Raw genomic sequence first — 27,952 nt, forward strand, 5'->3', positions numbered from 1 at the left:
TGTGTGCTGGGTGTGTGTGTCCTGGGTGTGTGTGTCCTGGGTAGGTGTGTGCTGGGTGGGTGGGTGCTGGGTAGGTGTGTGCTGGGTGTGTGGGTGCTGGTGGGTGTGTGCTGGGTAGGTGTTTGCTGGGTGTGTGTGTCCTGGGTGTGTGTGTGCTGGGTAGGTGTGTGCTGGGTGGGTGTGTGATGGGTGGGTTTGTGCTGGGTGTGTGTGTGCTGGGTAGGTGTTTGCTGGGTGTGTGTGTCCTGGGTGTGTGTGTCCTGGGTAGGTGTGTGCTGGGTGGGTGGGTGCTGGGTAGGTGTGTGCTGGGTGTGTGGGTGCTGGTTGTGTGTGTCCTGGGTATGTGTGTCCTGGGTGGGTGGGTGCTGGGTGTGTGTGTATTGGGTGTGTGGGTGCTGAGTAGGTGTGTCCTGGGTGGGTGGGTGCTGGGTGTGTGTGTCCTGGGTGTGTGGGTGCTGGGTGTGGGTGTCCTGGGTAGGTGTGTCCTTGGTGGGTGGGTGCTGTGCGTGTGTGTCCTGGGTGGGTGTGTGCTGGGTGTGTGTGTCCTGGGTGTGTGGGTGCTGGGTAGGTGTGTGCTGGTTGGGTGTGTGCTGTGTCGGTGTGAGCTGGGTAGGTGTGTCCTGCGTATGTATGTGCTGGGTGAGTGTGTGATGGGTGTGTGTGCTGGGTAGGTGTGTGCTGGGTAGGTGTGTGCTGGGTGTGTGTGTGCTGGGTGTGTGTGTGCTGGGTAGGTGTGTGCTGGGTGTTGTGTGTGCTGGGTGGGTGTGTGCTGTGTAGGTGTGAGCTGTGTGTGTGTGTGAGCTGGGTAGGTGTGTGCTGTGTAGGTGTGAGCTGTGTGTGTGTGTGTGTGTGCTGGGTAGGTGTGTGTTGGGTGTGTGTGTGCTGGGTGGGTGTGTGCTGTGTAAGTGTGAGCTGGGTGTGTGTGTGATCGGTGTGTGAGAGCTGGGTAGGTGTGTGCTGTGTAGGTGTGAGCTGTGTGTGTGTGTGTGTGCTGTGTAGGTGTGACCTGGGTGTGTGTGTGCTGGGTAGGTGAGTGCTGGGTGTGTCCGTCCTGTGTGGGTGTGTCCTGGGTAGGTGTGTGCTGGATGTGTCTGTCCTGGGTGGGTGTGTGCTGGGTGTGTGTGTGCTGGGAAGGTGTGTGCTGGGTGTGTCCGTCCTGGGTGGGTGTGTCCTGGGTAGGTGTGTGCTGGGTGTGTGTGTGATGGGTGTGTGTGTGCTGTGTAGGTGTGTGCTGGGTAGGTGTGTCCTGGGTAGGTGTGTGCTGTGTGTGTGTGTGTGCTGGGTGTGTGTGTGCTGGGTAGGTGTGTGCTGGGTGGGTGTGTGCTGGGTAGGTGTGTTCTGGGTAGGTGTGTGCTGGGTAGGTGTGTGCTGGGTAGCTGTGTTGTGGGTGTGTGGGTGCTGGGTGTGTGTGCTGGGTGTGTGGGTGCTGGTTGTGTGTGTCCTGGGTGTGTGTGTCCTGGTTGGGTGGGTGCTGGGTGTGTGTGTATTGGGTGTGTGGGTGCTGAGTAGGTGTGTCCTGGGTGGGTGGGTGCTGGGTGTGTGTGTCCTGGGTGTGTGGGTGCTGGGTGTGGGTGTCCTGGGTAGGTGTGTCCTTGGTGGGTGGGTGCTGTGCGTGTGTGTCCTGGGTGGGTGTGTGCTGGGTGTGTGTGTCCTGGGTGTGTGGGTGCTGGTTAGGTGTGTGCTGGTTGGGTGTGTGCTGTGTCGGTGTGAGCTGGGTAGGTGTGTCCTGCGTACGTATGTGCTGGGTGAGTGTGTGATGGGTGTGTGTGCTGGGTAGGTGTGTGCTGGGTAGGTGTGTGCTGGGTGTGTGTGTGCTGGGTGTGTGTGTGCTGGGTAGGTGTGTGCTGGGTGTGTGTGTGCTGGGTGGGTGTGTGCTGTGTAGGTGTGAGCTGTGTGTGTGTGTGAGCTGGGTAGGTGTGTGCTGTGTAGGTGTGAGCTATGTGTGTGTGTGTGCTGGGTAGGTGTGTGTTGGGTGTGTGTGTGCTGGGTGGGTGTGTGCTGTGTAAGTGTGAGCTGGGTGTGTGTGTGATCGGTGTGTGAGAGCTGGGTAGGTGTGTGCTGTGTAGGTGTGAGCTGTGTGTGTGTGTGTGTGCTGGGTAGGTGTGACCTGGGTGTGTGTGTGCTGGGTAGGTGAGTGCTGGGTGTGTCCGTCCTGTGTGGGTGTGTCCTGGGTAGGTGTGTGCTATTTGTGTCCGTCCTGGGTGGGTGTGTGCTGGGTGTGTGTGTGCTGGGAAGGTGTGTGCTGGGTGTGTCCGTCCTGGGTGGGTGTGTCCTGGGTAGGTGTGTGCTGGGTGTGTGTGTGATGGGTGTGTGTGTGCTGGGTAGGTGTGTGCTGGGTAGGTGTGACCTGGGTGTGTGTGTGCTGTGTCTGTGTGTGTGTGCTGGGTGTGTGTGTGCTGGGTAGGTGTGTGCTGGGTGGGTGTGTGATGGGTGGGTTTGTGCTGGGTGTGTGTGTGCTGGGTAGGTGTGTTCTTGGACGGTGTGTGCTGGGTAGGTGTGTGCTGCATGGGTGTGTGTGTGCTGGGTGGGTGTGTGCTGGGTGTGTCAGTCCTAGGTGGGTGTGTGCTGTGTGTGTGTGTGCTAGGTAGCAGTGTGCTGGGTAGGTGTGTGCTGGGTGTGTCCGTCCTGTGTGTGTCCGTCCTGGGTAGGTGTGTGCTGGGTGGGTGGGTGCTGGGTGTGTGTGTGCTGGGTGTGTGTGTCCTTGGTGGGTGTTGTCATGATATTCAAACACACACATCATGATGGACACACCAACAGGCAAATCAGAGCACACAACACCACAACCAATCACAGACAAGAACACCAACCACATAAAAAGCACGAGCACGACACCTGGTAGTCAGTAGGTCTGGGGATAAAGAAACAGGGAAGAGCTGTTACAACATCACAAGCAGGGAACCCCCACGTGCAGAGTGCAAAGACAAAACTGTACATAGTAAGTTTGAATAAAATAGCGTTGTACCATATACAACCGTGTTGGCTCATCTGTGTGTCAGAACACCCAACACCACATGGTACAGGAGTGGATCGATACCTGCCTACTAACCTGCCATTCTGGACATGGACCGCACCGACAAACCGCAGCCGTTGCAAGTCGCGGGGAACCTAGGTACCAATTGGAAGCTCTACAGGCAGCTATTTGACCTGTACATCCGTGCCACCGAAAAACAGAGTGCCTCGGATGAAACGAAGATTGCAATGCTCCTCTTCTACGCAGGTCAGCACGCCACCGACGTCTTCAACTCACTGGTGTTCGAAGAAGGCGAAAACCAATCCAAATATGACACGGTCATCCTCAAACTGGACCAGCACTTTCAAGTTGAAGTAAATGAAAGTTTTGAAAGATACCTCTTTCAGCAACGCCTGCAAGGTAAGGAGGAGCTTTTTCAACCCTTCTTGACGCACCTCCGGATTCTAGCGCAGTCCTGCGGTTACGGCACCACCACAGAGTCCATGATCAGGGACCAGATTGTTTTTGGCGTTGCCTCTAGTGGCCTACGCCAGCAGCTTCTTAAAATGAAAAGCCTCACCTTAGCGTCTGCTGTGGAAGCCTGTGTCCTCCACGAAAATGCTACCTGCCGTTTTGCCCGATTTCAGGCGTCCGAGTTGGCACGGAGGGGGTCCCCAGCCGTCGAATCGGCAAGCCAGGCCACCCACGACGTCGAACGCATTCAGGCCGTCGATTACTTCCCGACCCACGGCCCGGACGACAGCGGCCGCTTCCCGCGCTTTTCGCGGTCTCCCGCGCAGGTGCGCGCCAAAAATAACGGCCACAACGAGGGACGCACTGCGCAGGCGCGCCCACCGCAAGATCGCACTGCGCATGCGCAGTGGCGCAACGAACGCCGTGACGTCATGACGTGCGGCAATTGTGGAGCTCTACATTTAAAAGGGCAATGTCCTGCTAAAAACCGACAGTGCCTCAGATGTGGCAAGATGGGCCACTACGCAGCCCACTGTCGTTCGGCTCAACCCATGGATCCGGCGCATCCTCGACAATCTCGCAGACAAGTCAGGACCGTCCAGCCCACGCATCAAGACTTCCAGTTAAGTGATGCAGATGACCAGGATGCCTTCCGCGTTTCCGTCATCGATGTCAACAAGGTCAATGCCATCAATCCAGCCGATGAGTGGTGTGCCACCCTGACGGTCAACCGATCGCGCGTCGCCTTCCGTCTGGACACCGGCGCATCCGCCAACCTGATTGCATATTCTGCAGTCCAGGCCATGAAGGTCAAACCACCCATCACGCCATCCCGGCTCAAGATGGTTGACTATAACGGGAACGTCATCCCGTCCATAGGATCTTGCCAGCTACAGGTAACTCACAAGATGCACACGGCCACACTCCCCTTCGAAGTTGTCGGCTCATCAAAGGACTCGTTACTGGGCGCACAGGCGTGTAAGGTCCTTCACCTGGTACAGCGCATTATGTCTCTCTCTCCAGATGAGATATCCGACTTCCCGGATGCTGAGTTCCACGCAAATCTCCATTCCCTCCTTGCTCACAACCAGGAGGTTTTTGAAGGCATGGGGACATTGCCATACACGTACAAGATTCGACTCAGACCGGACGCCATCCCTGTCGTTCACGCACCTCGCAGGGTTCCTGCGCCACTCAAAGACCGCCTCAAGGTACAACTGCAGGTTCTTCAGGACCAAGGGGTCCTATCCAGGGTCACGGAGCCCACGCCATGGGTCAGCTCCATGGTCTGTGTAAAGAAGCCCTCTGGCGAGCTCCGTATATGTATAGATCCTAAAGATCTGAATAACAACATCATGCGGGAACACTATCCCATCCCGAAACGAGAGGACCTCACCAGCGAGATGGCGCGAGCCAAAATATTCACCAAATTGGATGCGTCCAAAGGATTTTGGCAGATCCAACTGGACCCGGCCAGCCGAAGACTATGCACATTCAACACCCCTTTTGGCAGATTCTGCTACAACCGGATGCCATTCGGCATCATTTCAGCATCTGAAGTTTTCCACCGCATTATGGAGCAGATGATGGAAGGCATCGAAGGGGTACGTGTATATGTGGACGATATCATCATTTGGTCCACCACTCCGCAGGAACACATGCATCGTCTACGACGTGTCTTCACCCGCATACGACAAAATGGCCTGCGTCTCAACCGTGCGAAGAGTGCCTTCGGCCAGACGGAGCTGAAATTCCTCGGGGACCACATCTCAAGGTCAGGGGTCCGTCCCGATGCAGACAAGGTTAGCGCCATCACAGCCATGCCACGACCGGCTGACAAGAAGGCTGTCCTAAGATTCCTGGGCATGGTCAACTTCCTTGGGAAGTTCATTCCCAACCTGGCTTCTCATACAACAAATATGCGCCATCTCGTAAAAAAATCGACAGAATTCAACTGGCACCAATCGCATCAGCAGGAATGGGAGGAGCTCAAGCACAAACTGGTCACGGCACCAGTGCTGGCCTTCTTTGACACGACTCGCCCTACAAAGATCTCAACAGACGCCAGCCAATCTGGTATTGGAGCGGTACTCCTGCAAAAAGACAGCACGTCGTCATGGGCCCCGGTTGCATATGCCTCACGAGCCATGACCCCTACCGAACAGCGCTACGCGCAAATCGAAAAAGAATGCCTGGGCTTGTTAACTGGACTGGACAAGTTCCACGACTATGTGTATGGCCTGCCACGATTTACGGTCGAAACTGACCACCGCCCCCTGGTCAACATCATTAACAAAGACCTGAACGACATGACTCCTCGCCTCCAGCGCATCTTACTTAAACTCAGGAGGTACGATTTCGAACTGATCTACACTCCGGGGAAGGATCTCATCGTGGCGGACACTCTTTCCCGAGCAGTGAGCACACCACCAGATGCGGAGGGGTTCGTGCGTCAAATTGAGGCACACGTAACTCTGACAGCAGCAAATCTGCCAGCTGATGATCCTAGTCTGGCCCACATACGCGCAGAGACGGCGACTGACCCCCTTCTGCAGCGAGTGATGCGCCACATGACGGAAGGGTGGCTCAAAGGGCAGTGCCCCCAGTTTTATAATGTGCGAGATGATCTTACCAACATAGACGGGGTCCTTATGAAATCAGACAGGATCGTTATTCCGCACAGCGTGCGCCAGATGATTCTTCATCAACTACACGAAGGCCACTTGGGCGTCGAAAAATGCAGACGAAGGGCCCGGGAGGCGGTATATTGGCCGGGTATTAATGAAGACATAGCCAACATGGTGCTCAACTGCACAACCTGTCAGAGGTTTCAGCCGGCGCAACCTCCGGAACCACTTCTACCACACGAGATGGTGACGTCCCCCTGGGCGAAGGTGGGTGTTGACCTATTTCACGCGCTCGGCAGAGATTACATCGTTATTATAGACTACTTCTCAAACTACCCGGAAGTCATGCCTCTCCATGATCTGACGTCGTCCGCAGTCATTGGGGCCTGCAGGGAAACATTTGCTCGCTATGGCATTCCAAGGACTGTCATGTCAGACAATGGACCTTGTTTCGCCAGCCGTGAATGGTCGTCCTTTGCCGCAGCATATGGTTTCACTCATGTGACATCCAGCCCTCTACATCCACAATCGAACGGGAAGGCTGAAAAGGGTGTCCACATCGCCAAGCGGCTCCTGTGCAAGGCGGCTGCTGCCGGATCGGACTTTAACCTTGCCTTGCTGGCCTATCGATCGGCCCCGCTATCCACGGGTCTCTCGCCAGCGCAGCTACTAATGGGTCGCTCCCTCAGGACGACGGTACCATCCATCCTGGCACCAACAACAGACCATGAGACGGTTCTTCGGAACATGCAAATGCAGCGTGATCGCCAGAAAGGTCGGTACGACACACGAGCGACGGACCTGCCCCCCCTGTCCTCCGGAGACAAAGTACGCGTCCATCAACCGTATGGTGGCTGGTCAGCACCGGCCGAAGTCCTCCGACAAGTGGCTCCCCGCTCGTTCCTGGTTCGCATGCCGGATGGTTCAGTGCGTCGCCGCAATCGGCGCGCCCTTCGCCGACTTCCACGCTCGCAGCCACACAGCACGCACACGCCAGATCCTCAACAGGCTTCCGAGGATAACTTTGTGGAGCTGCCGCACATCACGCCCTTTCCATCGCCACCCATGGCCATGCCTGCACAGCAGCCGGTGGTTCTTGATCCACCCTTGAGGCGGTCAACCCGAACTCGTCGCAAGCCCATTAGACTGGACTTATAATACAGTTCATATGTTTAACGAGTTGCACAATTTTACATGATAACCTGTTGTTGTTTATCGTTCCAGATGTCGTCTGACTGGACAACTGTTCAAGTTTTTTTTTTCTTCTTCTCTCGTTCGCATTTATGTTATGTTATGGTACAACTTGGTTCATGTGACGCACCCGACATCGCCCCATGTACATAGTTCCGTCATATGCACATGCTGCACACGACACACACACACTCTTAGATGCACTCACGACACGATCATATTTATTACCACGTAGGCACATATCTTTGTAAAAAGGGGGGATGTCATGATATTCAAACACACACATCATGATGGACACACCAACAGGCAAATCAGAGCACACAACACCACAACCAATCACAGACAAGAACACAAACCACATAAAAAGCACGAGCACGACACCTGGTAGTCAGTAGGTCTGGGGATAAAGAAACAGAGAAGAGCTGTTACAACATCACAAGCAGGGAACCCCCACGTGCAGAGTGCAAAGACAAAACTGTACATAGTAAGTTTGAATAAAATAGCGTTGTACCATATACAACCGTGTTGGCTCATCTGTGTGTCAGAACACCCAACACCACAGGTGTGAAGCTGGGTGGGTGTGTGCTGGGTGTGTGTGTGCTGTGTAGGTGTGTGCTGGGTGTGTGTGTGCTGGGTGGGTGTGTGCTGGGTAGGTGTGTGCTGGGTGTGTGTGTGCTGGGTGGATGTGTGCTGTGTAGGTGTGAGCTGTGTGTGTGTGTGATGGGTGTGTGTATGCTGGGTGGGTGTGTGCTGGGTAGGTGTGTGCTGGGTGTGTGTGTCCTGGGTGGGTTTGTGCTGGGTGTGTGTGTGCTGGGTGTGTGTGTGCTGGGTGTGTGTGTGATGGGTGGGTGTGTTGTGGGTGTGTCCGTCCAAGGTGGGTGTGTCCTGGGTGTGTTGGTGCTGGGTGTGTCCGTCCTGGGTGGGTGTGTCCTGGGTAGGTGTGTGCTGGGTGGGTGGGTGCTGGATGTGTGGGTGCTGGGTGTGTGTGTGCTGGGTGTGTGTGTGCTGGGTGTGTATGTGCTGGGTGTGTCCGTCCTGGGTGGGTGTGTGCTGGGTGTGTGTGTGCTGGGTGGGTGTGTGCTTAGGTGTGTGTGTGCTGGGTGTGTGTGTGCTGGGTGTGTGTGTGCTGGGTGGGTGGGTGCTGGGTGTGTGTGTGCTGGGTGTGTGTGTGCTGGCTGGGTGGGTGTGTGCTGGGTGTGTGTGTGCTGGGTGGGTTAGTGCTGGGTGGGTGTGAGCTGGGTGTGTGTGTGCTGGGTAGGTGTGTGCTGGGTAGGTGTGTGCTGGGTGTGTGTGTGCTGGGTGTGTGTGTGCTGGGTGGGTGTGTGCTGGGTGGGTGTGTGCTGGGTGTGTGCTGTGTGGGTTTGTGCTGGGTGTGTGGGTCCTGGGTAGGTGTGAGCTGGGTGGGTTTGTGCTGGGTGGGTGGGTGCTGGGTGGGTGTGTGCTGGGTGGGTGTGTGCTGGGTAGGTGTGTGCTGAGTGGGTGTGCGCTGGGTGTGTGTGTGCTGGGTGGGTGTGTGCTGGGTGGGTGTGTGCTGGGTAGGTGTGCTCTGGGTGTGTGTTTGCTGGGTGGGTTTGTGCTGGGTGGGTGTGTCCTGGGTGGGTGTGTCCTGGGTAGGTGTGTCCTGGGTAGGTGTGTGCTGGGTAGGTGTGTGCTGGGTAGGTGTGTGCTGGGAGGGTGTGTGCTGGGTGGGTGTGTGCTGGGTGGGTGTGTGCTGGGTGTGTGTTTGCTGGGTGGGTTTGTGCTGGGTGGGTGTGTCCTGGGTGGGTGTGTCCTGGGTAGGTGTGTCCTGGGTAGGTGTGTGCTGGGTAGGTGTGTGCTGGGTAGGTGTGTGCTGGGAGGGTGTGTGCTGGGTGGGTTTGTGCTGAGTGTCTGTGTGCTGGGTGTGTGTGTGCTGGGTGTGTGTGTGCTGGGTGTGTGTGTGCTGGGTGTGTGTGTGCTGGGTGTGTGTGCTGGGTAGGTGTGTGCTGGGTAGGTGTGTGCTGGGTGTGTGTGTGCTGGGTGGGTGTGTGCTGGGTAGGTGTGTGCTGGGTGTGTGTGTGCTGGTTTGGTGTGTGCTGTGTAGGTGTGAGCTGGGTGTGTGTGTGATGGGTGTGTGTGAGCTGGGTAGGTGTGTGCTGTGTAGGTGTGAGACGTGTGTGTGTGTGTGCTGGGTAGGTGTGACCTGGGTGTGTGTGTGCTGGGTAGGTGTGTGCTGGGTGTGTCCGTCCTGTGTGGGTGTGTCCTGGGTAGGTGTGTGCTGGGTGTGTCCGTCCTGGGAAGGTGTGTGCTGGGTGTGTCCGTCCTGGGTGGGTGTGTCCTGGGTGTGTCCGTGCTGGGTAGGTGTGTCCTGGGTAGGTGTGTCCTGGGTAGGTGTGTGCTGGGTGTGTGTGTGCTGGGTAGGTGTGTGCTGGGTGTGTGTGTGCTGGGTAGGTGTGTGCTGGGTGTGTGTGTGCTGGGTAGGTGTGTGCTGGGTAGGTGTGTGCTGGGTAGGTGTGTGCTGGGTGGGTGTGTCCTGGGTGGGTGTGTCCTGGGTAGGTGTGTCCTGGGTAGGTGTGTGCTGGGTGGGTGGGTGCTGGGTGTGTGTGTGCTGGGTGGGTGTGTGCTGGGTGTGTGTGTGCTGGGTAGGTGTGTGCTGGGTAGGTGTGTTCTGGGTGGGTGTGTCCTGGGTGGGTGTGTCCTGGGTAGGTGTGTGCTGGGTGGGTGTGTCCTGGGTGGGTGTGTCCTGGGTAGGTGTGTCCTGGATGTGTTGGTGCTGGGTGTGTGTGTGCTGGGTGTGTGTGTGCTGGGTGGGTGTGTGCTGGGTAGGTGGGTGCTGGGTGTGTGGGTGCTGGGTGTGTGTGTGCTGGGTGTGTGTGTGCTGGGTGTGTGTTTGCTGGGTGGGTTTGTGCTGGGTGGGTGTGTGCTGGGTGGGTGGGTGCTGGGTGTGTGTGTGCTGGGTGTGTGTGTGCTGGGTGTGTGTGTGATGGGTGTGTGTGTCCTGGGTGTGTGTGTGCTGGGTGTGTGTGTCCTGGGTGTGTGTGTCCTGGGTAGGTGTGTGCTGTGTAGGTGTGTGCTGGGTGTGTCCGTTCTGGGTGTGTGTGTCCTGGGTGTGTGTGTCCTGGGTAGGTGTGTGCTGTGTAGGTGTGTGCTGGGTGTGTCCATCCTGGGTGTGTGTGTCCTGGGTGGGTGTGTCCTGGGTGTGTGTGTGCTGGGTGGGTGTGTGCTGGGTGGGTGTGTGCTGGGTGGGTGTGTGCTGGGTGGGTGGGTGCTGGGTGTGTCTGTCCTGGGTGGGATGTCCTGGGTAGGTGTGTGCTGGGTATGTCCGGCCTGGGTGGGTGTGTCCTGGGTGGGTGTGTGCTGGGTAGGTGTGTGCTGGGTAGGTGTGTGCTGGGTGTGTCCGTCCTGGGTGTGTGTGTCCTGGGTAGGTGTGTGCTGGGTAGGTGTGTGCTGGGTGTGTCCGTCCTGGGTGGGTGTGTGCTGGGTGTGTCCGTCCTGGGTGTGTGTGTGCTGGGAAGGTGTGTGCTGGGTCTGTGTGTGCTGGGTAGGTGTGTGCTGGGTGTGTCCGTCCTGGGTGGGTGTGTCCTGGGTGGGTGTGTGCTGGGTAGGTGTGTGCTGGGTATGTCCGTCCTAGGTGGGCGTGTCCTGGGTGGGTGTGTGCTGGGTAGGTGTGTGCTGGGTAGGTGTGTGCTGGGTGGGTGTGTGCTGGGTGTGTGTGTGCTGGGTGTGTGTGTGCTGGGTGTGTGTGTGCTGGTTGGGTGTGTCCTGGGTGGGTGTGTCCTGGGTGTGCCCGTCCTGGGTAGGTGTGTCCTGGGTGTGTGTGTGCTGGGTAGGTGTGTGCTGGGTAGGTGTGTGCTGGGTGTGTGGGTGCTGGTGGGTGTGTGCTGGGTAGGTGTGTGCTGGGTGTGTGGGTGCTGGGTAGGTGTGTGCTGGGTGTGTGTGTCCTGGGTGTGTGTGTCCTGGGTAGGTGTGTGCTGGGTGGGTGGGTGCTGGGTAGGTGTGTCCTGGGTAGGTGTGTTGTGGGTGTGTGGGTGCTGGGTGTGTGTGCTGGGTGTGTGGGTGCTGGTTGTGTGTGTACTGGATGTGTGTGTCCTGGGTGGGTGGGTGCTGGGTGTGTGTGTATTGGGTGTGTGGGTGCTGAGTAAGTCTGTCCTGGGTGGGTGGGTGCTGGGTGTGTGTGTCCTGGGTGTGTGGGTGCTGGGTGTGGGTGTCCTGGGTAGGTATGTCCTTGGTGGGTAGGTGCTGTGTGTGTGTGTCCTGGGTGGGTGTGTGCTGGGTGTGTGTGTCCTGGGTGTGTGGGTGCTGGGTAGGTGTGTGCTGGTTGGGTGTGTGCTGTGTAGGTGTGAGCTGGGTAGGTGTGTCCTGCGTACGTATGTGCTGGGTGAGTGTGTGATGGGTGTGTGTGCTGGGTAGGTGTGTGCTGGGTAGGTGTGTGCTGGGTGTGTGTGTGCTGGGTGTGTGTGTGCTGGGTGTGTGTGTGCTGGGTAGGTGTGTGCTGGGTGTGTGTGTGCTGGGTGGGTGTGTGCTGTGTAGGTGTGAGCTGTGTGTGTGTGTGAGCTGGGTAGGTGTGTGCTGTGTAGGTGTGAGCTATGTGTGTCTGTGTGTGCTGGGTAGGTGTGTGTTGGGTGTGTGTGTGCTGGGTGGGTGTTTGCTGTGTAAGTGTGAGCTGGGTGTGTGTGTGATGGGTGTGTGTGTGATGGGTGTGTGAGAGCTGGGTAGGTGTGTGCTGTGTAGGTGTGAGCTGTGTGTGTGTGTGTGTGCTGGGTAGGTGTGACCTGGGTGTGTGTGTGCTGGGTAGGTGAGTGCTGGGTGTGTCCGTCCTGTGTGGGTGTGTCCTGGGTAGGTGTGTGCTGGATGTGTCCGTCCTGGGTGTGTGTGTGCTGGCTGTGTGTGTGCTGGGAAGGTGTGTGCTGGGTGTGTCCGTCCTGGGTGGGTGTGTCCTGGGTAGGTGTGTGCTGGGTGTGTGTGTGCTAGGTGGGTGTGTGCTGTGTGTGTGTGTGTGCTGTGTGTGTGTGTGCTGGGTAGGTGTGTGCTGGGTGTGTGTGTGCTGGGTGTGTCAGTCCTAGGTGGGTGTGTCCTGGGTGTGTGTGTGCTAGGTGGGTTTGTGCTGGGTAGGTGTGTGCTGGGTGTGTGTGTGCTGGGTGTGTGTGTGCTGGGTGTGTGTGTGATGGGTGGGTGTGTTGTGGGTGTGTCCGTCCAAGGTGGGTGTGTCCTGGGTGGGTGTGTGCTGGGTGTGTCCGTCCTGGGTGTGTGTGTGCTGGGTAGGTGTGTGCTGGGTAGGTGTGTGCTGGGTGTGTATGTGCTGGGTGTGTCTGCCCTTGGTGGGTGTGTGATGGGTGTGTGTGTGCTGGGTGGGTGTGTGCTGGGTGTGTGTGTGCTGGGTGTGTGTGTGCTGGGTGTGTGTGTGCTGGGTGGGTTCGTGCTGGGTGGGTGTGAGCTGGGTGTGTGTGTGCTGGGTGGGTGGGTGCTGGGTGTGTGTGTGCTCGCTGGGTGGGTGTGTGCTGGGTGTGTGTGTCCTGGGTGGGTGTGTGCTGGGTGTGTGTGTCCTGGGTGGGTGTGTGCTGGGTGTGTGTGTGCTGTGTAGGTGTGAGCTGTGTGTGTGTGTGCTGGGTATGTGTGTCCTGGGTGGGTTTGTGCTGGGTAGGTGTGTGCTGGGTGTGTGTGTGCTGGGTGTGTGTGCTGGGTGTGTGTGTGATGGGTGGGTGTGTTGTGTGTGTGTCCGTCCAAGGTGGGTGTGTCCTGGGTGGGTGTGTGCTGGGTGTGTCCGTCCTGGGTGTGTGTGTGCTGGGTAGGTGTGTGCTGGGTAGGTGTGTGCTGGGTGTGTATGTGCTGGGTGTGTCTGCCCTGGGTGGGTGTGTGATGGGTGTGTGTGTGCTGGGTGGGTGTGTGCTGGGTGTGTGTGTGCTGGGTGTGTGTGTGCTGGGTGTGTGTGTGCTGGGTGGGTTAGTGCTGGGTGGGTGTGAGCTGGGTGTGTGTGTGCTGGGTAGGTGAGTGCTGGGTAGGTGTGAGCTGGGTGTGTGTGTGCTGGGTGTGTGTGTGCTGGGTGGGTGTGTGCTGGGTGGGTGTGTGCTGGGTGTGTGTGTCCTGGGTGGGTGTGTGCTGGGTGGGTGTGTGCTGGGTGTGTGCGTCCTGGGTAGGTGTGTGCTGGGTGGGTGTGTGCTGGGTGTGTGCTGGGTGTGTGTGTGCTGGGTGTGTGTGTCCTGGGTAGGTGTGTGCTGGGTGTGTGTGTGCTGGGTGTGTGCTGGGTGTGTGCTGGCTGGGTGGGTGTGTGCTGGGTGTGTGTGTGCTGGGTGGGTTAGTGCTGGGTGAGTGTGAGCTGGGTGTGTGTGTGCTGGGTAGGTGAGTGCTGGGTGTGTGTGTGCTGGGTGTGTGTGTGCTGGGTAGGTGTGTGCTGGGTGGGTGTGTGCTGGGTGTGTGTGTGCTGGGTGGGTGTTTCCTGGGTAGGTGTGTGCTGGGTGTGTGTGTGCTGGGTGGGTGTGTGCTGGGTGTGTGCGTGCTGGGTGTGTGTGTGCTGGGTGTGTGTGTGCTGGGTGGGTGTGTGCTGGGTGTGTGTGTCCTGGGTGGGTGTGTGCTGGGTGGGTGTGTGCTGGGTGTGTGTGTCCTGGGTAGGTGTGTGCTGGGTGGGTGTGTGCTGGGTGTGTGCTGGGTGTGTGTGTGCTGGGAGTGTGTGTGTGCTGTGTGGGTTTGTGCTGGGTGTGTGGGTCCTGGGTAGGTGTGTGCTGGGTGGGTGTGTCCTGGGTGGGTGTGTGCTGGGTGGGTGTGTGCTGGGTGGGTGTGTGCTGGGTGGGTGTGTGCTGGGTAGGTGTGTGCTGAGTGGGTGTGCGCTGGGTGTGTGTGTGCTGGGTGGGTGTGTGCTGGGTGGGTGTGTCCTGGGTGGGTGTGTGCTGGGTAGGTGTGCGCTGGGTGTGTGTGTGCTGGGTGGGTGTGTGCTGGGTGGGTGTGTCCTGGGTGGGTGTGTGCTGGGTAGGTGTGCGCTGGGTGTGTGTGTGCTGGGTGGGTGTGTCCTGGGTGAGTGTGTGCTGGGTGGGTGTGTGCTGTGTAGGTGTGAGCTGGGTAGGTGTGTCCTGCGTACGTATGTGCTGGGTGAGTGTGTGATGGGTGTGTGTGCTGGGTAGGTGTGTGCTGGGTAGGTGTGTGCTGGGTGTGTGTGTGCTGGGTGTGTGTGTGCTGGGTGTGTGTGTGCTGGGTAGGTGTGTGCTGGGTGTGTGTGTGCTGGGTGGGTGTGTGCTGTGTAGGTGTGAGCTGTGTGTGTGTGTGAGCTGGGTAGGTGTGTGCTGTGTAGGTGTGAGCTATGTGTGTCTGTGTGTGCTGGGTAGGTGTGTGTTGGGTGTGTGTGTGCTGGGTGGGTGTGTGCTGTGTAAGTGTGAGCTGGGTGTGTGTGTGATGGGTGTGTGAGAGCTGGGTAGGTGTGTGCTGTGTAGGTGTGAGCTGTGTGTGTGTGTGTGTGCTGGGTAGGTGTGACCTGGGTGTGTGTGTGCTGGGTAGGTGAGTGCTGGGTGTGTCCGTCCTGTGTGGGTGTGTCCTGGGTAGGTGTGTGCTGGATGTGTCCGTCCTGGGTGTGTGTGTGCTGGCTGTGTGTGTGCTGGGAAGGTGTGTGCTGGGTGTGTCCGTCCTGGGTGGGTGTGTCCTGGGTAGGTGTGTGCTGGGTGTGTGTGTGCTAGGTGGGTGTGTGCTGTGTGTGTGTGTGTGCTGGGTGTGTGTGTGCTGGGTAGGTGTGTGCTGGGTGTGTGTGTGCTGGGTGTGTCAGTCCTAGGTGGGTGTGTCCTGGGTGTGTGTGTGCTAGGTGGGTTTGTGCTGGGTAGGTGTGTGCTGGGTGTGTGTGTGCTGGGTGTGTGTGTGCTGGGTGTGTGTGTGATGGGTGGGTGTGTTGTGGGTGTGTCCGTCCAAGGTGGGTGTGTCCTGGGTGGGTGTGTGCTGGGTGTGTCCGTCCTGGGTGTGTGTGTGCTGGGTAGGTGTGTGCTGGGTAGGTGTGTGCTGGGTGTGTATGTGCTGGGTGTGTCTGCCCTTGGTGGGTGTGTGATGGGTGTGTGTGTGCTGGGTGGGTGTGTGCTGGGTGTGTGTGTGCTGGGTGTGTGTGTGCTGGGTGTGTGTGTGCTGGGTGGGTTCGTGCTGGGTGGGTGTGAGCTGGGTGTGTGTGTGCTGGGTGGGTGGGTGCTGGGTGTGTGTGTGCTCGCTGGGTGGGTGTGTGCTGGGTGTGTGTGTCCTGGGTGGGTGTGTGCTGGGTGTGTGTGTCCTGGGTGGGTGTGTGCTGGGTGTGTGTGTGCTGTGTAGGTGTGAGCTGTGTGTGTGTGTGCTGGGTATGTGTGTCCTGGGTGGGTTTGTGCTGGGTAGGTGTGTGCTGGGTGTGTGTGTGCTGGGTGTGTGTGTGCTGGGTGGGTTAGTGCTGGGTGGGTGTGAGCTGGGTGTGTGTGTGCTGGGTAGGTGAGTGCTGGGTAGGTGTGAGCTGGGTGTGTGTGTGCTGGGTGTGTGTGTGCTGGGTGGGTGTGTGCTGGGTGGGTGTGTGCTGGGTGTGTGTGTCCTGGGTGGGTGTGTGCTGGGTGGGTGTGTGCTGGGTGTGTGCGTCCTGGGTAGGTGTGTGCTGGGTGTGTGTGTGCTGGGTGTGTGCTGGGTGTGTGTGTGCTGGGTGTGTGTGTCCTGGGTAGGTGTGTGCTGGGTGGGTGTGTGCTGGGTGTGTGCTGGGTGTGTGCTGGCTGGGTGGGTGTGTGCTGGGTGTGTGTGTGCTGGGTGGGTTAGTGCTGGGTGGGTGTGAGCTGGGTGTGTGTGTGCTGGGTAGGTGAGTGCTGGGTGTGTGTGTGCTGGGTGTGTGTGTGCTGGGTAGGTGTGTGCTGGGTGGGTGTGTGCTGGGTGTGTGTGTGCTGGGTGGGTGTTTCCTGGGTAGGTGTGTGCTGGGTGTGTGTGTGCTGGGTAGGTGTGTGCTGGGTGGGTGGGTGCTGGGTAGGTGTGTCCTGGGTAGGTGTGTTGTGGGTGTGTGGGTGCTGGGTGTGTGTGCTGGGTGTGTGGGTGCTGGTTGTGTGTGTACTGGATGTGTGTGTCCTGGGTGGGTGGGTGCTGGGTGTGTGTGTATTGGGTGTGTGGGTGCTGAGTAAGTCTGTCCTGGGTGGGTGGGTGCTGGGTGTGTGTGTCCTGGGTGTGTGGGTGCTGGGTGTGGGTGTCCTGGGTAGGTATGTCCTTGGTGGGTAGGTGCTGTGTGTGTGTGTCCTGGGTGGGTGTGTGCTGGGTGTGTGTGTCCTGGGTGTGTGGGTGCTGGGTAGGTGTGTGCTGGTTGGGTGTGTGCTGTGTAGGTGTGAGCTGGGTAGGTGTGTCCTGCGTACGTATGTGCTGGGTGAGTGTGTGATGGGTGTGTGTGCTGGGTAGGTGTGTGCTGGGTAGGTGTGTGCTGGGTGTGTGTGTGCTGGGTGTGTGTGTGCTGGGTGTGTGTGTGCTGGGTAGGTGTGTGCTGGGTGTGTGTGTGCTGGGTGGGTGTGTGCTGTGTAGGTGTGAGCTGTGTGTGTGTGTGAGCTGGGTAGGTGTGTGCTGTGTAGGTGTGAGCTATGTGTGTCTGTGTGTGCTGGGTAGGTGTGTGTTGGGTGTGTGTGTGCTGGGTGGGTGTTTGCTGTGTAAGTGTGAGCTGGGTGTGTGTGTGATGGGTGTGTGTGTGATGGGTGTGTGAGAGCTGGGTAGGTGTGTGCTGTGTAGGTGTGAGCTGTGTGTGTGTGTGTGTGCTGGGTAGGTGTGACCTGGGTGTGTGTGTGCTGGGTAGGTGAGTGCTGGGTGTGTCCGTCCTGTGTGGGTGTGTCCTGGGTAGGTGTGTGCTGGATGTGTCCGTCCTGGGTGTGTGTGTGCTGGCTGTGTGTGTGCTGGGAAGGTGTGTGCTGGGTGTGTCCGTCCTGGGTGGGTGTGTCCTGGGTAGGTGTGTGCTGGGTGTGTGTGTGCTAGGTGGGTGTGTGCTGTGTGTGTGTGTGTGCTGTGTGTGTGTGTGCTGGGTAGGTGTGTGCTGGGTGTGTGTGTGCTGGGTGTGTCAGTCCTAGGTGGGTGTGTCCTGGGTGTGTGTGTGCTAGGTGGGTTTGTGCTGGGTAGGTGTGTGCTGGGTGTGTGTGTGCTGGGTGTGTGTGTGCTGGGTGTGTGTGTGATGGGTGGGTGTGTTGTGGGTGTGTCCGTCCAAGGTGGGTGTGTCCTGGGTGGGTGTGTGCTGGGTGTGTCCGTCCTGGGTGTGTGTGTGCTGGGTAGGTGTGTGCTGGGTAGGTGTGTGCTGGGTGTGTATGTGCTGGGTGTGTCTGCCCTTGGTGGGTGTGTGATGGGTGTGTGTGTGCTGGGTGGGTGTGTGCTGGGTGTGTGTGTGCTGGGTGTGTGTGTGCTGGGTGTGTGTGTGCTGGGTGGGTTCGTGCTGGGTGGGTGTGAGCTGGGTGTGTGTGTGCTGGGTGGGTGGGTGCTGGGTGTGTGTGTGCTCGCTGGGTGGGTGTGTGCTGGGTGTGTGTGTCCTGGGTGGGTGTGTGCTGGGTGTGTGTGTCCTGGGTGGGTGTGTGCTGGGTGTGTGTGTGCTGTGTAGGTGTGAGCTGTGTGTGTGTGTGCTGGGTATGTGTGTCCTGGGTGGGTTTGTGCTGGGTAGGTGTGTGCTGGGTGTGTGTGTGCTGGGTGTGTGTGCTGGGTGTGTGTGTGATGGGTGGGTGTGTTGTGTGTGTGTCCGTCCAAGGTGGGTGTGTCCTGGGTGGGTGTGTGCTGGGTGTGTCCGTCCTGGGTGTGTGTGTGCTGGGTAGGTGTGTGCTGGGTAGGTGTGTGCTGGGTGTGTATGTGCTGGGTGTGTCTGCCCTGGGTGGGTGTGTGATGGGTGTGTGTGTGCTGGGTGGGTGTGTGCTGGGTGTGTGTGTGCTGGGTGTGTGTGTGCTGGGTGTGTGTGTGCTGGGTGGGTTAGTGCTGGGTGGGTGTGAGCTGGGTGTGTGTGTGCTGGGTAGGTGAGTGCTGGGTAGGTGTGAGCTGGGTGTGTGTGTGCTGGGTGTGTGTGTGCTGGGTGGGTGTGTGCTGGGTGGGTGTGTGCTGGGTGTGTGTGTCCTGGGTGGGTGTGTGCTGGGTGGGTGTGTGCTGGGTGTGTGCGTCCTGGGTAGGTGTGTGCTGGGTGGGTGTGTGCTGGGTGTGTGCTGGGTGTGTGTGTGCTGGGTGTGTGTGTCCTGGGTAGGTGTGTGCTGGGTGTGTGTGTGCTGGGTGTGTGCTGGGTGTGTGCTGGCTGGGTGGGTGTGTGCTGGGTGTGTGTGTGCTGGGTGGGTTAGTGCTGGGTGAGTGTGAGCTGGGTGTGTGTGTGCTGGGTAGGTGAGTGCTGGGTGTGTGTGTGCTGGGTGTGTGTGTGCTGGGTAGGTGTGTGCTGGGTGGGTGTGTGCTGGGTGTGTGTGTGCTGGGTGGGTGTTTCCTGGGTAGGTGTGTGCTGGGTGTGTGTGTGCTGGGTGGGTGTGTGCTGGGTGTGTGCGTGCTGGGTGTGTGTGTGCTGGGTGTGTGTGTGCTGGGTGGGTGTGTGCTGGGTGTGTGTGTCCTGGGTGGGTGTGTGCTGGGTGGGTGTGTGCTGGGTGTGTGTGTCCTGGGTAGGTGTGTGCTGGGTGGGTGTGTGCTGGGTGTGTGCTGGGTGTGTGTGTGCTGGGAGTGTGTGTGTGCTGTGTGGGTTTGTGCTGGGTGTGTGGGTCCTGGGTAGGTGTGTGCTGGGTGGGTGTGTCCTGGGTGGGTGTGTGCTGGGTGGGTGTGTGCTGGGTGGGTGTGTGCTGGGTGGGTGTGTGCTGGGTAGGTGTGTGCTGAGTGGGTGTGCGCTGGGTGTGTGTGTGCTGGGTGGGTGTGTGCTGGGTGGGTGTGTCCTGGGTGGGTGTGTGCTGGGTAGGTGTGCGCTGGGTGTGTGTGTGCTGGGTGGGTGTGTGCTGGGTGGGTGTGTCCTGGGTGGGTGTGTGCTGGGTAGGTGTGCGCTGGGTGTGTGTGTGCTGGGTGGGTGTGTCCTGGGTGAGTGTGTGCTGGGTGGGTGTGTGCTGTGTAGGTGTGAGCTGGGTAGGTGTGTCCTGCGTACGTATGTGCTGGGTGAGTGTGTGATGGGTGTGTGTGCTGGGTAGGTGTGTGCTGGGTAGGTGTGTGCTGGGTGTGTGTGTGCTGGGTGTGTGTGTGCTGGGTGTGTGTGTGCTGGGTAGGTGTGTGCTGGGTGTGTGTGTGCTGGGTGGGTGTGTGCTGTGTAGGTGTGAGCTGTGTGTGTGTGTGAGCTGGGTAGGTGTGTGCTGTGTAGGTGTGAGCTATGTGTGTCTGTGTGTGCTGGGTAGGTGTGTGTTGGGTGTGTGTGTGCTGGGTGGGTGTGTGCTGTGTAAGTGTGAGCTGGGTGTGTGTGTGATGGGTGTGTGAGAGCTGGGTAGGTGTGTGCTGTGTAGGTGTGAGCTGTGTGTGTGTGTGTGTGCTGGGTAGGTGTGACCTGGGTGTGTGTGTGCTGGGTAGGTGAGTGCTGGGTGTGTCCGTCCTGTGTGGGTGTGTCCTGGGTAGGTGTGTGCTGGATGTGTCCGTCCTGGGTGTGTGTGTGCTGGCTGTGTGTGTGCTGGGAAGGTGTGTGCTGGGTGTGTCCGTCCTGGGTGGGTGTGTCCTGGGTAGGTGTGTGCTGGGTGTGTGTGTGCTAGGTGGGTGTGTGCTGTGTGTGTGTGTGTGCTGGGTGTGTGTGTGCTGGGTAGGTGTGTGCTGGGTGTGTGTGTGCTGGGTGTGTCAGTCCTAGGTGGGTGTGTCCTGGGTGTGTGTGTGCTAGGTGGGTTTGTGCTGGGTAGGTGTGTGCTGGGTGTGTGTGTGCTGGGTGTGTGTGTGCTGGGTGTGTGTGTGATGGGTGGGTGTGTTGTGGGTGTGTCCGTCCAAGGTGGGTGTGTCCTGGGTGGGTGTGTGCTGGGTGTGTCCGTCCTGGGTGTGTGTGTGCTGGGTAGGTGTGTGCTGGGTAGGTGTGTGCTGGGTGTGTATGTGCTGGGTGTGTCTGCCCTTGGTGGGTGTGTGATGGGTGTGTGTGTGCTGGGTGGGTGTGTGCTGGGTGTGTGTGTGCTGGGTGTGTGTGTGCTGGGTGTGTGTGTGCTGGGTGGGTTCGTGCTGGGTGGGTGTGAGCTGGGTGTGTGTGTGCTGGGTGGGTGGGTGCTGGGTGTGTGTGTGCTCGCTGGGTGGGTGTGTGCTGGGTGTGTGTGTCCTGGGTGGGTGTGTGCTGGGTGTGTGTGTCCTGGGTGGGTGTGTGCTGGGTGTGTGTGTGCTGTGTAGGTGTGAGCTGTGTGTGTGTGTGCTGGGTATGTGTGTCCTGGGTGGGTTTGTGCTGGGTAGGTGTGTGCTGGGTGTGTGTGTGCTGGGTGTGTGTGTGCTGGGTGGGTTAGTGCTGGGTGGGTGTGAGCTGGGTGTGTGTGTGCTGGGTAGGTGAGTGCTGGGTAGGTGTGAGCTGGGTGTGTGTGTGCTGGGTGTGTGTGTGCTGGGTGGGTGTGTGCTGGGTGGGTGTGTGCTGGGTGTGTGTGTCCTGGGTGGGTGTGTGCTGGGTGGGTGTGTGCTGGGTGTGTGCGTCCTGGGTAGGTGTGTGCTGGGTGTGTGTGTGCTGGGTGTGTGCTGGGTGTGTGTGTGCTGGGTGTGTGTGTCCTGGGTAGGTGTGTGCTGGGTGGGTGTGTGCTGGGTGTGTGCTGGGTGTGTGCTGGCTGGGTGGGTGTGTGCTGGGTGTGTGTGTGCTGGGTGGGTTAGTGCTGGGTGGGTGTGAGCTGGGTGTGTGTGTGCTGGGTAGGTGAGTGCTGGGTGTGTGTGTGCTGGGTGTGTGTGTGCTGGGTAGGTGTGTGCTGGGTGGGTGTGTGCTGGGTGTGTGTGTGCTGGGTGGGTGTTTCCTGGGTAGGTGTGTGCTGGGTGTGTGTGTGCTGGGTGGGTGTGTGCTGGGTGTGTGCGTGCTGGGTGTGTGTGTGCTGGGTGTGTGTGTGCTGGGTGGGTGTGTGCTGGGTGTGTGTGTCCTGGGTGGGTGTGTGCTGGGTGGGTGTGTGCTGGGTGTGTGTGTCCTGGGTAGGTGTGTGCTGGGTGGGTGTGTGCTGGGTGTGTGCTGGGTGTGTGTGTGCTGGGTGTGTGTGTGTGCTGTGTGGGTTTGTGCTGGGTGTGTGGGTCCTGGGTAGGTGTGTGCTGGGTGGGTGTGTCCTGGGTGGGTGTGTGCTGGGTGGGTGTGTGCTGGGTGGGTGTGTGCTGGGTGGGTGTGTGCTGGGTAGGTGTGTGCTGAGTGGGTGTGCGCTGGGTGTGTGTGTGCTGGGTGGGTGTGTGCTGGGTGGGTGTGTCCTGGGTGGGTGTGTGCTGGGTAGGTGTGCGCTGGGTGTGTGTGTGCTGGGTGGGTGTGTGCTGGGTGGGTGTGTCCTGGGTGGGTGTGTGCTGGGTAGGTGTGCGCTGGGTGTGTGTGTGCTGGGTGGGTGTGTCCTGGGTGAGTGTGTGCTGGGTGGGTGTGTGCTGGGTGGGTATGTGCTGGGTGGGTGTGTCCTGGGTGGGTGTGTGCTGGGTAGGTGTGTGCTGGGTAGGTGTGCGCTGGGTGTGTGTGTGCTGGGTGGGTGTGTGCTAGGTAGGTGTGTGCTGGGTAGGTGTGCGCTGGGTGGGTTTGTGCTGGGTGGGTTTGTGCTGGGTGGGTGTGTCCTGGGTAGGTGTGTGCTGGGTAGGTGTGTGCTGGGTAGGTGTGTGCTGTGTGGGTGTGTGCTGGGTAGTTGTGTGGGTACTGGGTGGGTGGGTGCTGGGTGTGTGTGTGCTGGGTGGGTGTGTGCTGGGTGTGTGTGTGCTGGGTTGGTGTGTGCTGGGTAGGTGTGTGCTGGGTGGGTGTGTGCTGGGTGGGTGTGTGCTGGGTGGGTGTGTGCTGGGTGGGTGTGTGCTGGGTAGGTGTGTGCTGGGTGTGTGTGAGCTGGGTGGGTGTGTGCTGTGTAGGTGTGAGCTGGGTGTGTGTGTGATGGGTGTGTGTGAGCTGGGTAGGTGTGTGCTGTGTAGGTGTGAGCTGTGTGTGTGTGTGTGTGCTGGGTAGGTGTGACCTGGGTGTGTGCATGCTGGGTGGGTGTGTGCTGGGTGTGTCCGTCCTGGGTGGGTGTGTCCTGGGTAGGAGTGTGCTGGGTGTGTCCATCCTGGGAAGGTGTGTGCTGGGTGTGTCCGTCCTGGGTGTGTGTGTGCTGGGTAAGTGTGTGCTGGGTGTGTCTGTCCTGGGTGGGTGTGTCCTGGGTAGGTGTGTGCTGGGTGTGTCCGTCCTGGGAAGGTGTGTGCTGGTTGTGTCCGTCCTGGGTAGGTGTGTCCTGGGTAGGTGTGTGCTGGGTGTGTGTGTGTGCTGGGTGGGTTTGTGCTGGATGTGTGGGTCCTGGGTAGGTGTGTGCTGGGTGGGTGTGTGCTGGGTGTGTGTGTGCTGTGTGTGTGCTGGGTGTGTGTGTGCTGGGTGTGTGTGTGATGGGTGTGTGTGTGCTGGGTGTGTGCTGGGTGTGTGTGTGCTGGGGGGGCGTGTGCTGGGTGTGTGTGTCCTGGGTGGGTGTGTCCTGGGTAGGTGTGTGTTGGGTGTGTCCGTCCTGGGTGGGTGTGTCCTGGGTAGGTGTGTGCTGGGTAGGAGTGTGCTGGGTGTGTCCGTCCTGGGTGTGTGTGTGCTGGGTGTGTGTGTGCTGGGTGGGTTTGTGCTGGGTGGGTGTGTCCTGGGTGGGTGTGTCCTGGGTAGGTGTGTCCTGGGTAGGTGTGTGCTGGGTAGGTGTGTGCTGGGTGTGTGTGTGCTGGGTGTGTGTGTGATGGGTGTGTGTGCTGTGTGTGTGCTGGGTGGGTGTGTGCTGGGGGGGGCGTGTGCTGGGTGGGTGTGTCCTGGGTGTGTCCGTCCTGGGTGTGTCCGTCCTGGGTAGGTGTGTCCTGGGTAGGTGTGTGTGTGCTGTGTGGGTGTGTGCTGGGTGTGTGTGTGCTGGGAAGGTGTGTGCTGGGTGGGTGGGTGCTGGGTGTGTCCGTCCTGGGTGGGTGTGTCCTGGGTGGGTGTGTCCTGGGTGTGCCCGTCCTGGGTATGTGTGTGCTGGGTGTGTCCGTCCTGGGTGTGTGTGTGCTGGGTGTGTGTGTGCTGGGAAGGTGTGTGCTGAGTGTGTGTGTGCTGGGTGGGTGTGTGCTGGGTGTGTGTTTGCTGGGTGGGTTTGTGCTGGGTGTGTGTGTGCAGGGTGGGTGTGTGCTGGGTAGGTGTGTGCTGGGTGGGTGTGTGCTGGGTGTGTGTGTGCTGTGTGTGTGCTGGGTGGGTGTGTGCTGGGTGTGTGTGTGCTGGGTGTGTGTGTGCTGGGTGTGTGTGTGATGGGTGTGTGTGTGCTGTGTGTGTGCTGGGTGTGTGTGTGCTGGGTGTGTGTGTGCTGTGTGTGTGCTGGGTGGGTGTGTGCTGGGGGGCGTGTGCTGGGTGTGTGTGTCCTGGGTGGGTGTGTCCTGGGTGGGTGTGTCCTGGGTAGGTGTGTGCTGGGTGTGTCCATCCTGGGTGGGTGTGTCCTGGGTAGGTGTGTGCTGGGTAGGAGTGTGCTGGGTGTGTCCGTCCTGGGTGGGTGTGTGCTGGGTGGGTGTGTGCTGGGTAGGTATGTGCTGGGTGTGTGGGTGCTGGTGGGTGTGTGCTGGGTAGGTGTGTGTCCGTCCTGGGTGGGTGTGTCCTGGGTAGGTGTGTGCTGGATATGTCCGTCCTGGGTGGGTGTGTGTGTGCTGGGTGGGTGTGTCCTGGGTGGGTGTGTCCTGGGTGTGCTCGTCCTGGGTATGTGTGTCCTGGGTGGATGTGTGCTGGGTAGGTGTGTGCTGGGTAGGAGTGTGCTGGGTGGGTGTGAGCTGGGTGGGTGTGTGCTGGGTAGGTATGTGCTGGGTGTGTGGGTGCTGGTGGGTGTGTGCTGGGTAGGTGTGTGCTGGGTGTGTGTGTGCTGGGTGTGTGGGTGCTGGGTAGGCGTGTGCTGGGTGTGTGTGTCCTGGGTAGATGTGTCCTGGGTAGGTGTGTGCTGGGTGGGTGGGTGCTGGGTAGGTGTGTCCTGGGTAGGTGTGTTGTGGGTGTGTGGGTGCTGGGTGTGTGTGCTGGGTGTGTGTGTGCTGGGTGTGTGTGTCCTGGGTGTGTGTGTCCTGGGTGGGTGAGTGCTGGGTGTGTGTGTACTGGGTGTGTGGGTGCTGAGAAGGTGTGTCCTGGGTGTGTGTGTCCTGGGTGGGTGGGTGCTGGGTGTGTGTGTACTGGGTGTGTGGGTGCTGAGTAGGTGTGTCCTGGGTGGGTGGGTGCTGGGTGTGTATGTCCTGGGTGTGGGTGTCCTGGGTGTGTGGGTGCTGGGTGTGGGTGTCCTGGGTAGGTGTGTCCTTGGTGGGTGGGTGCTGGGCGTGTGTGTCCTGGGTGTGTGGGTGCTGGGTAGGTGTGTGCTGGGTGGGTGTGTGCTGGGTGTGTGTGTGCTGGGTGTGTGTGTCCTGGGTGGGTGTGTGCTGGGTGGGTGTGTGCTGGGTGTTTGTTTGCTGGGTGTGTGTGTCCTGGGTGGGTGGGTGCTGGGTGGGTGTGCCCTGGGTGTGTGTGTGCTGGTTGGGTGTGTGCTGGGTGTGTGTGTGATGGGTGTGTGTGTGCTGTGTGTGTCCTGGGTAGGTGTGTGCTGGGTGTGTGTGTGCTGGGTGCGTGTGTGCTGGGTGTGTGTGTCCTGGGTGTGTATGTCCTGGGTAGGTGTGCGCTGGGTGTGTCCGTCCTGGGTGGGTGTGTCCTGGGTAGGTGTGTGCTGGGTAGGAGTGTGCTGGGTGTGTCCGTCCTGGGTGTGTGTGTGCTGGGTGTGTGTGTGCTGGGAAGGTGTGTGCTGGGTGTGTGTGTGCTGGGTAGGTGTGTGCTGGGTAGGAGTGTGCTGGGTGGGTGTGTGCTGGGTGGGTGTGTGCTGGGTAGGTGTGTGCTGGGTGTGTGGGTGCTGGTGGGTGTGTGCTGGGTAGGTGTGTGCTGGGTGTGTGTGTGCTGGGTGTGTGGGTGCTGGGTAGGTGTGTGCTGGGTGTGTGTGTCCTGGGTAGATGTGTCCTGGGTAGGTGTGTGCTGGGTGGGTGGGTGCTGGGTAGGTGTGTCCTGGGTAGGTGTGTTGTGGGTGTGTGGGTGCTGGGTGTGTGTGCTGGGTGTGTGTGTGCTGGGTGTGTGTGTCCTGGGTGTGTGTGTCCTGGGTGGGTGAGTGCTGGGTGTGTGTGTACTGGGTGTGTGGGTGCTGAGAAGGTGTGTCCTGGGTGTGTGTGTCATGGGTGGGTGGATGCTGGGTGTGTGTGTACTGGGTGTGTGGGTGCTGAGTAGGTGTGTCCTGGGTGGGTGGGTGCTGGGTGTGTATGTCCTGGGTGTGGGTGTCCTGGGTGTGTGGGTGCTGGGTGTGGGTGTCCTGGGTAGGTGTGTCCTTGGTGGGTGGGTGCTGGGCGTGTGTGTCCTGGGTGTGTGGGTGCTGGGTAGGTGTGTGCTGGGTGGGTGTGTGCTGGGTGGGTGTGTGCTGGGTGTTTGTTTGCTGGGTGTGTGTGTCCTGGGTGGGTGGGTGCTGGGTGGGTGTGCCCTGGGTGTGTGTGTGCTGCGTGGGTGTGTGCTGGGTGTGTGTGTGATGGGTGTGTGTGTGCTGTGTGTGTCCTGGGTAGGTGTGTGCTGGGTGTGTGTGTGCTGGGTGCGTGTGTGCTGGGTGTGTGTGTCCTGGGTGGGTGTGTCCTGGGTAGGTGTGTGCTGGGTGTGTCCGTCCTGGGTGGGTGTGTCCTGGGTAGGTGTGTGCTGGATATGTCCGTCCTGGGTGGGTGTGTGTGTGCTGGGTGGGTGTGTCCTGGGTGGGTGTGTCCTGGGTGTGCTCGTCCTGGGTATGTGTGTCCTGGGTGGATGTGTGCTGGGTAGGTGTGTGCTGGGTAGGAGTGTGCTGGGTGGGTGTGTGCTGGGTGGGTGTGTGCTGGGTAGGTGTGTGCTGGGTGTGTGGGTGCTGGTGGGTGTGTGCTGGGTAGGTGTGTGCTGGGTGTGTGTGTCCTGGGTAGATGTGTCCTGGGTAGGTGTGTGCTGGGTGGGTGGGTGCTGGGTAGGTGTGTCCTGGGTAGGTGTGTTGTGGGTGTGTGGGTGCTGGGTGTGTGTGCTGGGTGTGTGTGTGCTGGGTGTGTGTGTCCTGGGTGTGTGTGTCCTGGGTGGGTGAGTGCTGGGTGTGTGTGTACTGGGTGTGTGGGTGCTGAGAAGGTGTGTCCTGGGTGTGTGTGTACTGGGTGTGTGGGTGCTGAGTAGGTGTGTCCTGGGTGGGTGGGTGCTGGGTGTGTATGTCCTGGGTGTGGGTGTCCTGGGTGTGTGGGTGCTGGGTGGGTCGGTGCTGGGTGTGTGTGTCCTGGGTGTGTGTGTGCTGGGTGGGTGGGTACTGGGTGGGTGGGTGCTGGGTGGGTGGGTGCTGGGTGTGTGTGTCCTGGGTGTGTGTGTGCTGGGTGGGTGGGTACTGGGTGGGTGGGTGCTGGGTGGGTTTGTGCTGGGTGTGTGTGTCCTGGGTGGGTGGGTGCTGGGTTGGTGGGTGCTGGGTGGGTGGGTGCTGGGTGGGTGGGTGCTGGGTGGTTGGGTGCTGGGTGGGTGTGTCCTGGGTGGGTGGGTGCTGGGTGGGTGGGTGCTGGGTGGGTGTGTGCTGGGTGGGTGTGTGCTGGGTGGGTGGGTGCTGGGTGGGTGTGTCCTGGGTGGGTGGGTGCTGGGTGGGTGGGTGCTGGGTGGGTGTGTCCTGGGTGGGTGTGTGCTGGGTGGGTGCTGGGTGGGTGGGTGGGTGCTGGGTGGGTGCTGGGTGGGTGGGTGCTGGGTGGGTGCTGGCTGGGTGTGTGGGTGCTGGGTGGGTGTGTGCTGGGTGGGTGCTGGGTGGGTGGGTGGGTGCTGGGTGGGTGCTGGGTGGGTGTGTGCTGGCTGGGTGGGTGCTGGGTGGGTGTGTGCTGGGTGGGTGCTGGGTGGGTGGGTGCTGGGTGGGTGGGTGCTGGGTGGGTGTGTGCTGGGTGGGTGCTGGGTGGGTGAGTGCAGGTTAGTGCCGTCGCGAATGGCATCACGCCGCTGCTAGCCCATTGCGGGCCGGAGTGATTTGCGCCGTTTTTGGCGAGTTGTTCGGGTCATCGCGCCGATTCACGGAGAATCCCGCCCGGGAACTCGACATTCCCCTTTATCTATTCTGTCTGTAACATCCTCAAAACCCCCAACATGTTCGTCCAACATCTTTCCCCACATTAACCCATGTCGACTGTGTCCAATCAGATCATCATTATCCAAGTGTCCAGTTCTCACATCCTTCCGAATTGATTTGAACGTTTCCCCTCCGACTGCAGCAAGGTGAGTGAGTTGGGAAAGGGTTACAAAGGAGCTATCAGAGTGTCTGATTCAGTTCCCGTCGCTGGAAATTACACTTTGGGTTTCAGTCCCTTCCAGCAGCGAGGCTCTGATGTAACTTTGTCATTGCTGCTGCTGACCTGGGACATCCCAGAATTACCCGTTTACTCCATTTAAAAACCCCAATGTACCTGTGCAGTAAGCGAGGCGACAGGCGGGAGACTTCTTCAAGTAATAAACAAAATAATCGCTGCAGCGTTTGATCTTTATGTCCTGAGACCAGCGACAACTCTTTCCTCTCCAGTGAAAACAAACTGTCCTATTCACCTCCCCATCACCCGGAGTGGGATGACTACCTGAAACGAGGGATAGAAAGAGTGAAAAGTGTATCCAGTGTGAATATGTTGGACAGTCAATGGAAATCTGAGATAATAGAGTCTGAAATTACCGTTTAACGAGCCCGGGGCATCTGTGGAGCAGTGCTTGTCTGGAACAACAGCCTCAGGAATGGTCGATCCACCAGAACTGAAAGAACAATCACAGAGTCAGTCGCTG

General features: G+C 59.5%; 1 protein-coding gene across 2 annotated transcripts in view; it reads right to left on the reverse strand.

The window, feature by feature from the left end:
• LOC140403364 (pancreatic secretory granule membrane major glycoprotein GP2-like) overlaps positions 1–27,952 on the reverse strand; it is a 144,258-nt gene that overhangs the window by 33,581 nt on the left and 82,725 nt on the right. For both annotated transcript variants that reach the window (XM_072491273.1, XM_072491272.1), the window contains exons 4-5: positions 27,846–27,922; positions 27,589–27,753 (exon numbers count right to left, since the gene is read on the reverse strand). In XM_072491273.1, the coding sequence (XP_072347374.1) occupies positions 27,589–27,753; positions 27,846–27,922 (242 nt within the window). The remainder of the gene's footprint in view (positions 1–27,588; positions 27,754–27,845; positions 27,923–27,952) is intronic.

This window comes from Scyliorhinus torazame, chromosome 27, assembly GCF_047496885.1.
Source record: "Scyliorhinus torazame isolate Kashiwa2021f chromosome 27, sScyTor2.1, whole genome shotgun sequence".
NCBI lineage: Eukaryota > Metazoa > Chordata > Chondrichthyes > Carcharhiniformes > Scyliorhinidae > Scyliorhinus > Scyliorhinus torazame.